Raw genomic sequence first — 13,245 nt, forward strand, 5'->3', positions numbered from 1 at the left:
GCCGCAGTCACACAGGGCGAAACGTTCCACTCTCTGCATCTATAGAAAAGCAAATACTGAAAGGCAGGACTGAGCCAAGTTATCTCCGACATTCACAGACAAATTGGTCTTGGCACCTCCTTTTTGGTAAACAATGAGAATGGGCCCAGCCTGGGTGCTCTATGGTGGCAGCCTAATGAGGCTTGTGTCACCAGTAAACTATGTCAGCAATTATGTATTGTCCTTGAAGTTTAGTTGTGATTTATAAGTTCAGTGCTAGCGATGCTGTGATTGGGACTATGTAACCATCGAAGAGTGAGGAGTTGCTGCTGTTGTACGTGGATAATATAATATATTACCGCAGAGTTACCTCGTCCAGTTCCCATGGCTGCAGGATCACAGGGGTGTGTACACAACGGGTCACAGAAGCACGCATGGAATGTTATATTGGGCGTAGACTCCTGTACGACTCTCAGACAGGTAATGAGGTCATCGTTATCTCTGTGTCCTGGAATAGAAAGCACAAGAATAGAACAGGTTGGCTATAACCTGTGTAATGTAACTTATGCTCCTCTGTCATGTCAACATCATGTATTTATTACAAATGTTTGTTAATGGTTTGTTTAAGGATTGTAGATGGTGTTTAAAAGAGGTAACATGTTCCCCTATTAATGATTTTTGGCAGAAAATATTTTTGAACTAACTCCTGGTTCATAGAGTTAAGCTGGGTACACACTACAGAAATTACAACCAACTTTTTATGCCGAGCGATTTTACATGTGATCGATGATTCGATCACTCGGTCCATGGACTGCATACACACTAGCCTTGTTTAGGACGATAAAGGGAAGAGCGGACGTCCCTTTAACGACTTTTTACAGCTATGTTATCGTGAGCAATGACTGTAATTTCGTACTCACTGTTGTGGATCGGTCGGAAGTTTATACACACTACACAGCGGAAATGAGATTGGAACGAAATTATTAAACGGTACGACAAACCAAATGAGGCGACAATCGTCAATTTGGGCAGACTTTCGACCATCGTGTCACTGCACACACTGACCCAACTTTTGAACGAGTGGTCGTATGTCGACTGATTGAGCCGATTATTGGACAAAAACCGTGTAGTGTGCACCTAGCTTTAGACTAGACATACACTGCAGGGTTTTCAACTGATTATCGCATTACCAAGCACATTATAAACGAGCGTTCGGCCAGATATCGCATTAGTGTGTACTCTGCAACGATGAACGATTATCGTTCCAAAGCTCATTGTATCGTTTTGTTTGAATCTTAAACTAAAAATCTCAATCAATGATGGAACGATGTTGTTCCAATCCTGCAGTGTGTACACACTCAGGACCGGCAGTGTCCATAGATCTCTATGGAGTGAGCAGAGTCACCATCTTTTCAGCCGATGGTTATGACAGATGAAGAGCACAGATCTGACGGTAAATCATGTAAAACGTGTATAGTGTGTACACAGGAATCGGCTGCTGATCGGGACTTTTAATTATTTTTTTAATTTTATTGTCGTTGGTAAAAACGTTAAGGATATCGTATCGGGAGAAATTTTGTATAGGGTGTACTCAGCCTTAGGGCTAGATTTACTAAACTGCGGGTTTGAAAAAGTGGGGATGTTGCCTATGGCAACCAGATTCTAGCTGTAATTTTGTAGAAGGTACAAAATAAATGAAAGCTAGAATCTGATTGGTTGCTATAGGCAACATCCCCACTTTTCAAACCCGCAGCTTAGTAAATCTAGCCCTTAGTGTCTTAAGCAAAATGTTCCCTGGATACCGGAGAAGTTCTGGAGTTGCGAGTTAGCGGCAGGAGATTACTGCCATATTTGGTGGGACTGTCCTAAACTATAAACTCCTTTTGGAAAGATTTAGTAAATATATCAAACAGATACTGGGAGACAGTGCTAGTTGGTCCTGAAATATTAGTCATGTTAAACATGACTAATATTCCTCTCTCGATACAAAAGTTCCTTATGAGATATTTTAACAATGCAGGAAAAGATATCATCCTAGTCAAATGCAAATTTCCCTCTCCCCCCAAATTAATGATTGGTTTAACTGACTTTTATAGGACATTACTCTATCAGCACTGGAGCAGATAGCAGTTTACATCTGCCTGGTTTAGTTGGTTAGGATTCAAGGAATCTGATACATATAGGAGATATTCTTCTAACTCATTCCTCACTTCAAGTTACAGTTTTTTAATTGGTGTTTTCTTTATAACAAATTATGTTATTATAGGGTTTAATATGAAAATGTAATGTAATGTAACCGCATTTTTTCTTGTTGGATAGACAAGTAAGGATTGCAGAAAAAAAGATGTTTATGTTATAAATGGCACATACCCCTTCAAAGATTGTAAAAACTGCCACAATGTAATTGCAGCCTTTCCTCTACAAAATAATATATGATATATCTAATTATATTTCCAAACGCCTAATTTCATTTATATATTCAAAATGCATTAGAGCATGGGGAGAGGGGGCAATTTCTGACCTGGGGCAAATACAAATAGCCAACTCAGGCATTTCTAGCGGTGCGCTGAAATGGAAAATGGGTGTTACCAAAATATTATGGGTGTGGTTTGTTTAGTGCGGGTGTTTAACACAGCCAATAAATTACATGGAAAATTGTTATTTCAAAGAACGATAATCAGACACAACAATACAGAGGACATTCTAGTGACCTCTATACAATACAGAGGACATTCTAGTGACCTCTATACAATACAGAGAACATTCTAGTGACCTCTATAAAATAGAGAGAACATTCTAGTGACCTCTATACAATACAGAGAACATTCTAGTGACCTCTATAAAATAGAGAGAACATTCTAATGACAAAGGTACAATACAGAGAACATTCTAGTGACCTCTATAAAATAGAGAGAACATTCTAGTGACCTTTATACAATACAGAGAACATTCTAGTGACCTCTATAAAATAGAGAGAACATTCTAATGACAAATGTACAATACAGAGAACATTCTAGTGACTGATATACAATACACAGAGCATTCTGGTGACAGATATACAATATAGATAACTTTTTAGTGACAGATATACAACAGAGAGAATATTCTAGTGACAGATATACCATAGACAGAGCATTCTAGTGACAGATATACAATTAGAGATGGGCGGGTCCGGTTCCCCGAGAACCGAATCCATCCGAATATCGCCTATCCGAGCCGAGTAGCTCGGTACTCTCCCACCCGCTCCAAATCCAAATCGAGGCCGAACGTCACCGTGACGTCGTCGGATCTCGGGGCTCGGATCTCGCGATACTTCAAGATTATAAATACCCGCCTCCACAGCAATCCATCGCCATTTGACAGAGGGAGAGAGCAGGGTGTAGACACAGGCTGATTAGAGCAGGGACAGAGAATACAATATTCTTATTCCAATTGAGCTATCAAAAATCGCTAGAGAAGAGAGGAGGATAGAGGAGGTTTTTTTTTTTCAATATTTGACACTCCCCAGTACTTTTGGGGTGTCCCCCATAATTGTGCATAAATATTTCTGGCAGTGAAAATTACTATCTGTCAGCAGTATCTACCAAATACTTTTTAGCACTCCCCAGTGCTTTTGGGGTGTCCCCCATAATTGTGCATAAATATTTCTGGCTGTGAAAATTACTATCTGTCAGCACAAGTGCTTTGGGCTCAGAATGGATTCAAAGCAGTCCACATATGAGCAGAATGAGCAACCAGGTTCTGTCACCAGTCCTGTAGTAGTGTTCCCAGTACGTCATCTGGGCAAGGCGATGTCAAACTACACAGTGTTTCGAAATCAGTCCAAAAAACAAAAACAAATTTTTTTTTTTACTGTGTTGAAGCGAAAAAGAAGTGTTACTGAGCAAAAGTTAAGTGCCGATAAAAAAAAATTGCCAACATGCCATTCTACACACGCAGTGGCAAAGAGAGAATGAGGCCTTCACCTTTGGCTATTAGCGGCAGATCCCAAAAAGTTACCGAGCCTACAAGTGGAGCCCAACTACTGTTACATATCAAAGCCGAGCTGCAAGATAACAGTAAGGCATTAGAGGATAATGTTTGCTCTGATTCACAAATGACACCAATCCCTGTGGAGAGTCCATCCACCAGTGGGATGTCTAATTGTGAGCATTCTGTTAGTGTACCCATAAAGAAGGGCCCTTTCAGCAGTTCTGCTGATGTGTACCTAAACAGCCCGAGTGTAGCCAGTGATACACAAATTGAGGATGCTACTTTGGAAATAGAAGAGGATGAGGGGGAGATTTGTGGAGGCGACGAGGGCGCTAATGAGGATGTTGATGATTATGATGCAGACAGATACCAAATTGCCTTTCTCAATTTCTATTTATATTCTAGATTATATAACGGCTGAATAGATTTCTATTTTTACTCCTAGTGGAGAGGGGATCTGATGCAGACAGATACCAAACTGCCTTTGTCCATTTCTTTGTATATTCGAATTTCTAGTTCCACAGTCTGTGCAGGCTGCTTTGTTTATATTGAACTACAAGTGGAGGGCGGGGGAGGACATAGATAGCCAACAAACTACTGTGGTCCATTTAATTTTACTTTCTAGTTCCACAGTCTGTGCAGGCTGCTTTTTTTAATATTCAACTACAAGTGGAGGGTGTAGTATACACCCAAAGACGATGGCTACATTGCCAATAATCAAAGATGGAGGAGGTAGACAATCAGGTTTGTCTGTATAATTTGCAGACAAGTGTTCGAATTAAGGACGGCCTACCAGGGATTAAACTGTTTTTTTTCATAATTTATTAGCTTTAGAATTACCTCACTTATCTAAGAAACTGGTGGAGCACTAAATTAGGTTATTTTAGACCCAAAATGTTTTATTTTTTTCAAAAATAGCAAAACAAAACCAAACAAGATCAAACCCAAAACCAAAACACGCAAGGGCGGTTTTGCAAAACCAAAACCAAAACACGAAGGTAATCCAGATCCAAAACCGAATACAAAACCAAAACACGGGGGTCAGTGACCATCTCTATATACAATACACAGAGAATTCTGGTGACTGATATAGAATACATTGAGCATTCTAGTGACAGATATACAAGAGAGAGAATGACACTGCCCAACTGCACTGGAGACTGCCAACAACCCTGGTACCCCTTCTGTGTCTATCTGTAAAATGGCGCCGGATCTCCGTGGAGGGCAGTACTTATAGAATCCAAAACTTGCGAGATCCGATGACGCAACAATGACTTTTGGCCTAGTTTTCACTTCCGAGGGCACGCGAAAGTACTGAGCTGTCTAGGGTCGGTACTCGGATTCGCGAAATTCGGGTGGGCTCCATTCTCGGAGCACCGAGCCCAAGCATCTCTAATCTAGGCCTCTATAGGTGGTGAACATGGGGTTGTATGTGGAATGCTCTGGGTAGTATTGTACCTCTCTTAATGCACTTGGAAAGTTGTGGAACTGTCCTGTTTTCGGAATACTGATTGGGTTTCCAGTAATATTAAACACTGGATACTTGAAAGTTAATTGCCAAAAGGGGGTCAGAGAGAATCCCAAATATTGGAATAGGCACACAATAGAGCTCAGAAGTACAAACACTGCACACAACCCCGGTGCTTACTGTCTGTATCCTGTTCAACGTTCACCTGCTCAAGCATTATAGTCCTATCTCCAGTGTGTATATGAGGGACCCTGGGCTGTATTATATGCTGGATATTATTGGCTACTTATGGTGAACATTGAACCATGTTGTTTGCTGGATTTTGCAGACTATATTTGATGGACATTGATTGCACGGTATAATATGGTAGATAATCTGGGCTGTATATGATTGACATTAAAGTGTGAATTACGCTGGACATTCTGTGCTGTAGATGATGGACACTGGGCTTTAGTATGCTGGACATGGTGCTTTAATGTATGATGGATTAGTACAATTTATCATAATTTTTACGTTTATCAAACCCAAATGGATTCTTCCCCAATCACACATAACCGACTGTTCTGAACAATGTGGATGTTCAGCTGTTATGTGGAGTTTGGGAGTGACATGCATATTGTTTTATTTTAAATGGGAGTTTATCATGTCAGTAAGTTTACTGTCAGTAAATAATATTATTGATCAGTGAAAAAATGATATCTCACTGACATGATTAGCCTACATATCACATGCTCTATACCCAGGCCTTGCGGGGGCGCCATCGGACATTGAGCCAGGGCCATCTTTTCCATTGGGCACGATGGGCAGCTGCCCGGGGGCCCCACGGGCAAGGGGGCCCTATAGGCACGGCTCTTAATGAGAATAAATAATCCTGCAAAAGAAAAAACCTACAAAAAAAACCTACAAGGGTCACTGAGCAAGTACATCTATCTATCTCTATCTCTATATATCTATATATCTATATCTATATCTGTATCTGTATACATCTATATATCTAAATCTATATCTAGGGGCCCCGGTGCACTGCTTTGCCCGGGGGCCCATAATGTTGTTAAGATGGCCCTGCATTGAGCAGGCATTGATCTCTATGCAGGCAGCAGCCGCTGCTCTAAAGTAACATCTAAAGCTGCCGGCCGCCGCACAGTTGTGTTAGTTTCAGCCATAATTACAATGTCAGGCTGACATTCACATTTATCGAGAGTCTCAGCAGCACTCTCACAACCCAATAAGCTCCGCCCCTTCCATCCAATAAGCTCCGCCCCTTACATCCGATAAGCTCCGCCCCCCGATGAGGCAAAGATAAACTATGGTGGGGTGCAGGATCAAACAGGCGTGGATACTCTTACCTGCTGACATCCATATGGAAGAAGGTAAGTGTCAGGGAGGAGAGAGGGAGGGCTATTAATGTTTTGGGTAAAAGGTCTGGGCTGTTAATTTAATAGTAGGGTGATGCTGCTCAAAACAAAATATAGTTGCATGTTATAAAACAAGTTTTGCATTTCTGCAATATTTAATGGCTTAGTGAGTGCTTCTGACATTTTATTTAAGTACTTACTGTATGCAATTATACATTACATTGCTATTTAATGATGAAAATAATGATAAATTAGGTATTATGTTTTTCCACATTGCACGGGGTTAATCATTTAATGGTGGGTGGGAACTATTAATTTGTGAGTAGGGGCTATTTATTTGGGGGTATTTAATATAAAAGTGTTGTCATGGTGGTGCCTATTTAATGTGGGACTATAAATTTATAGTACTGGGATGATTTGAGGGCTATTAATTGAATGGGAGCAGGCAGAGTTTGAAGAGAAAAGGGGCTATTTATTAAATGTGAAAACTATTAATTTAATGTTGGAGCTCATAGGAGGGAATTAAGTTTATTATTAAATGGAAATTTTATTAATTTAATGTCAGGGCTGTTTGGAGAAATAGGTCTATTTATTAAATGGGAATTATATTAATTTAAGGTCTGTGCTGCTTGCAGGGAGGGAGGCCTAATTATTAAACTTGGGTGCTCTTGATTTGGGGGAGGGAGGCCCAGAGGGTTCTCTCCTTGCTAAACTTTCCATAATTCATGTACCTATCCTTTATTCCAAACAGGGCATCAACATTCCAGGATCCAGACAAGCAGCATTTGAGTTTAAGCCACCAGCAGCTGCAGGTAAGGAAAGCTTCAAGAACAGGAAGGAGAAAGCAGGACAGTCTGCCAACAGTCCTGATTCTGGTGGGGCAGTCCTGATTTTGGGTTTGCTTGTTTCGCTCAGTCAGGACTTTGTACCCCCTGCAAGGACAGTTGGGAGGTTTGTCCTACTTCACACTGCTCTGCTAGTGAAGGGTAAACTGCATGCACCTAATAGTAGTGTACGCAGCATTGCCTGTCTATTTGAGCATAGGAAGGGGTTGTAGAGCAGCCTAGCACTATATAAAATTATAGCAACTCCCCTTACGTGATGGTCCTGCCCACCCTGGTGGCATGGAGTGGAAACTCCTCTCTACAAATCCTGTGTTTGTTCCTAAACAATAAATGCAGAATTTGTATTCATTTATTTTCAAAAGTCAAGTGTGTGTGTGAGTGGCTGAGAAGATGGTTTTGGGGCGAGCAGGGGCGGTAGGCTGAAGTTTTGCCCAGGGTGCTGTGAAACCTGGCACCGGCCCTTTCTATACCACTGGTTTGAGACTGAGGGGTAGATAGAGCAAACCTTCTAAAAAATTAAAAGTGGAGATGTTGCCCATAGCAACCAAACAGATTCTAGCTGTCATTTATCTAGTGCATTCTAGGAAATGATAGGTAGAATCTGATTGGTTGCTATGGGCAACACTTCCACTTTTTTAAGAAGGTTTTATACATCTACCCTTCAGTGCAAACCTCTCATTTCTAGTTTCCGAGATGCTCTTTCTAATTTGTTGATCATTTCATTTTTGTTAATACATTTACAGATTACATGAATAATATGTCAGTAAAAATTGATGGCTGTCAGTAAATTTTCATAAAACTGTTGAACGATTTTTCCAAGACCTCAGCAATGTCCCTGGTTCCTAGTGAATCGATAAGCTGATCAATATTGGTTCCTCTGACAATATGGCCGCTTCCTCTGTATGCAGACAACAGGAGAGCCTTAAAGTGGAACTTTAACCCCCCCCTCTCCCAAAAGATAAAACTCAGTGTTCACTTTGCTTCGTCAACCTTCTGAAAGATCACATTAGCATATAGATTGCAGACAGCGTGGACTGTCCGTTAGGTGTAGTATTTTTGGAACAGATGACATTTTGATGGTCCCCACAAGCTCAGGGCGTCGGAACGTTCAGGAACAATTTATTGATACAATTAAGACAATGGGTTTCCAGTGAGCGGTTTTGTACCAGCGCTGACATTTGTGACCCGACTTCCAAACTCAGAGCAGACACTTAATCAAATTACCTCAATCTCAGCGTTAAATTCGGCAGCATCAGATAATGTCTGGGGTCTTGTGAGCAATTACAGCATGCGGGTCGGTTGCTGCCTCCGGCACAAAACAAGTCCCAAGGCAGCTGCTTTAAGGGGCTGTACGTTTATATTTGTATTTTTATTTTGACTTACACAGGGAATGTATTTGCTAGACATAGTTTTACGTTATCCCTCTGTGCCGGCTACAAGCAACCTGCCACCTCTTTGTCTGCATTCTGTCATATATCTGACCTTTCCTCCCCTAATGATGACACATAGCTCTTTCCTTGTCACTGGACTATGTCATTGTATTGTGAAACATTTATAGATACACAGAAACACACGGCCCATCTGTATTCCTAAGTATCTGAGATGCTATTTGACGCTTAGGTTTTGTTTCCCAGATTATTTACTAATTAACAGGTTTATTTTTTTTTTTTATATAACGCCTACAGATTACGCATCGCTTTACAATATATATGGCATCATTCACATCAGTCCCCGCGGGAGCTGACAATCTATATTCCGTACCACACACACACACACACACACACACACACACACTAGAGTTCATTTTTGTCAAGAAGCCAATTAACCTACCAGTATGTGTTTGGTGTGTGGGAGGAAACCGGAGCACCCGGAGGAAACCCACGCAAACACGTGGAGAACATACAAACTCCACACAGATAAGGCCATGGTCAGAATCGCACCCATGACCCCAGGGCTGTGAGACAGCAATGCTAACCACGTTGCAGCAGCCGTATGTCTATCCCATGTTTAAAGTTCCCTTAGCCGGTACCACCTCTTTCGGAAAGATATTCCACTTATTTACTCCAAGCTGTATATAGTGACGTCCGTTAGCCTTTTCTGGTAAGTTTTGAGGAGTTGATCATGAACCATTTTAGTATTTTCTAATTTATTCACCTTCTGGAGATACGACCTCCAGAACTTGACAGTATCATCATCATCATCATCACCATTTATTTATATAGCGCCACTGATTCCGCAGCGCTGTACAGAGAACTCATTCACATCTGTCCCTGCCCCATTGGAGCTTACAGTCTTTATTCCCTAACATACACACACACAGACAGACAGACAGGGAGAGAGAGAGAGACTAGGGTCAATTTTTTAATAGCAGCCAATTAGCCTACTAGTATATTTTTGGAGTGTGGGAGGAAACCGGAGCACCCGGAGGAAACCCACCAGTATTCTCATTGTGGTATCACCTCCTCGCTCTGTCTGATACTAATTCCTCTCTCTATCATCCAAATTCCTCATTGCTTTGTTACATTGATTGCCTAAATTTAAGTCACCCACATAATAAATCCTAAGCCCTTATCTCCTCAGAATCTCCATGTTTGTCTTATCAATACTATATTCAGCCATCGTATTTTAGAAAGTACATGATTTTGTTTTTAGTTGGTATTGAACTGTAGTTGCCGCATTCTTGACCATTTCTCTAATCTATCTACCCAATCACGCTGACGACATAGTCGATCTGTCTACACAATGCACATGTCAGCATTTAGCCTTTCACATTTACACTGTTGGAAAAATGTACGCCACCAAATCTATGTTGTTTGGAACCTTGTATGTTTCTTTCAGCAGCGTTTCCATTAATCACTCCTACTCATGTCAGATTTCCTACCTCCTTGTCACACTTCAATAAGATTGACAGGAGGGATTGTGGGAGGAATCAGAGCAAATATGAGCAGCAGAAGGGAAAGAATGGCACCTCTCCTGAATAGTGAGCTCTAAGAGCAGCCAAATGCACGGGAAATAAAAAATATAGGGATAGAGTCACTTTAAAGCGGAACTAAAGTCAGAACTGAAAACACTTATTTTAAAACTCCATATAATATGTATCTATTAACAATTTTATGTGAAGGTAATACATTTTTTTGGCATATTTACTTTCATATGTATGTGTGTATGCAGTGCTTTGTTTGTCATAGAACTCACTGGAACTGAGATTCGACACCTTTTTTCAACGGATTTTCCAAGTTTTAAAAGTATCTTTTGAACATTTGATGTTTGGACCACGTGGACTTGAATCGCCCTGTCAAGCGCAGCAGGTGGGCGGCAAATGCATTAAAATGGTGCATGCGGGCTGCTTGTGTGTCGAGTCCGATGCATGCCTGCCTCGTCTGCGCTGGTTGTGATGGCCTGCTCGACTTGTGGCGCTGCTCAGGTTGTGATTGGACGTGTGGTCGCGCACTGAGTGCTGACTGCGGGCGGCGACTGTTATGTTTCATTGCACAACTGACGTGTTTGCATGTGTGTACAGTGATTGACTACGTGATGTGAGTTCCGACACCTTTTTTCCTCCAAAAAAAGCACTGAATATAGATATAATTCTTCTTCAGTACTGGGTTGATTTTATAAAATTGCCGATTTAAGTCTCTAGGTGGCGCTGGTGCATCATTGTGACTTTAATTAAACCTCTAACCAAACTTTTGGGCATAACTCAAGTTTCCCATAATTAGAATGGAGCATGGAAACACTCATAAGAAAAACATATGAGGAGGAATTATACTATATCTGAAACTCTGATTAGAGCATTAAGATATATACACAAGACAATAGGAATCAGAACACTGCTCAAAAGAGCTTACCATCTAAAGTAGAGGAATCAAACCAGGAGGTCAAGTGTATATATATTTAAGGCTAAATTGAAATTTTTATTAAAGCATCAGATATCATCAGCTATTTATATAACACCTCTTATTCCGCAGCGCTGTACAGAGAACTTACACCGGTCCCTGCCCCAATGGAGCTTACAGTCTAAATTTCCTATCACACACAGACTATGGGCAATTTGATAGCAGCCAATTAGCCTACTAGTATGTTTTTGGAGTGTGGGACGAAACCCACGCAGACACAGGGAGAACATACAAACTCCACACAGATAAGGCCATGTTCAGGAATCAAACTCATGACCCCAGTGCTGTGAGGCAGAAGTGCTAACCACTGAGCCACCGTTCTGCTATATTATACTGCTTGTTGAATGTTTGCTATCTGTGCATGCTATACTTTCCCAATTAAATACTTGTTTAGTATAACCTCCGGAGAAGTCAGCAAACCCCATGTGTGTTTCACCAAACTTCCGCTGAACCTTGAACACTCTGAATGTTTGGTCACTCGCTCTTGTTTTACTTCATCTAAATATCAGCGAATCAAATCTATTTTTTTTTTTTACTGATATATGTACATGTATGTACTGATATATGTGTTACATCTTCACACGCTCTCTGAAAACTGAGAGCTCACCCTATTCCAAACTATTCAACTCACACTAATTCACCCTCACACCTACCCTACTCCTACCTATACTACTCAAACTACTGCACCCTTACACCTACTCTACTCACACTTATAATACTCACACTGCTACACCCTCACATCTACCCTATACGAACCTATACTACTCACACTAATGTACCCTCACACCTACCCTACTCCAACCTACACTGCTCACACTAATGTACCCTCACACCTACCCTTCTCCCACCTGTGCTACCCACACTAATGCACCCTTACACCTACTCTACTCCAACCTACACTGCTCACACTAATACAACCTCACACCTACCCTATTCATACCTATACAACTCACACTGATACACCCTCACACCTACCCTACTCCCACCTATACTACTCACACTGATACACCCTCACACCTACCCTACTCCCACCTATACTACTCACACTAGTACACCCTCACACCTACCCTACTCCCACCTATACTACACACACTGATACACCCTCACACCTACCCTTCTCACACTTATAATACTCACACTGATACACCCTCACTCCTACCCTACACCTCCTACCCTCACCTACTCACACTAATACACCCTCACACCTATCCTACTCCCACCTATACTACTCACACTAGTACACCCTCACACCTACTCTACTCCAACCTACACTGCTCACACTAATACACCCTCACACCTACCCTACTCCCACCTATACTACTCACACTGATACACCCTCACACCTACCCTACTCCCACCTATACTACTCACACTGATACACCCTCACACCTACCCTACTGCCACCTATACTACTCACACTGATACACCCTCACACCTACCCTACTCCCACCTATACTACTCACACTGGTACACCCTCACACCTACCCTACTCCCACCTATACTACTCACACTGGTACACCCTCACACCTACCCTACTCCCACCTATACTACTCACACTGATACACCCTCACACCTATCCTACTCCCACCTATACTGCACAAACTCATCACAACTGTCCCAATCTCCACTTTGAGCCACAATCTCTCCTTTTATTTCAGCTGTGCCCTCTTCCACTTTGAATTTAAGCTCTCTAATGATCAGGTTCCTCCATACCCTTTGCTTTCATGTCT

General features: G+C 41.5%; 1 protein-coding gene across 1 annotated transcript in view; it reads left to right on the top strand.

The window, feature by feature from the left end:
• Positions 1 to 231: 231 nt before the first annotated feature.
• The window catches only part of MYO7A (myosin VIIA), a 129,177-nt gene continuing 116,163 nt past the window's right edge, over positions 232 to 13,245 (top strand). The window contains exon 1 of the mRNA XM_075198591.1: positions 232 to 459. Within this exon, the coding sequence (XP_075054692.1) occupies positions 364 to 459 (96 nt within the window). The 5' untranslated portion in view covers positions 232 to 363. The remainder of the gene's footprint in view (positions 460 to 13,245) is intronic.

The sequence above is a fragment of the Mixophyes fleayi genome, chromosome 2, assembly GCF_038048845.1.
Source record: "Mixophyes fleayi isolate aMixFle1 chromosome 2, aMixFle1.hap1, whole genome shotgun sequence".
Lineage (NCBI taxonomy): Eukaryota > Metazoa > Chordata > Amphibia > Anura > Limnodynastidae > Mixophyes > Mixophyes fleayi.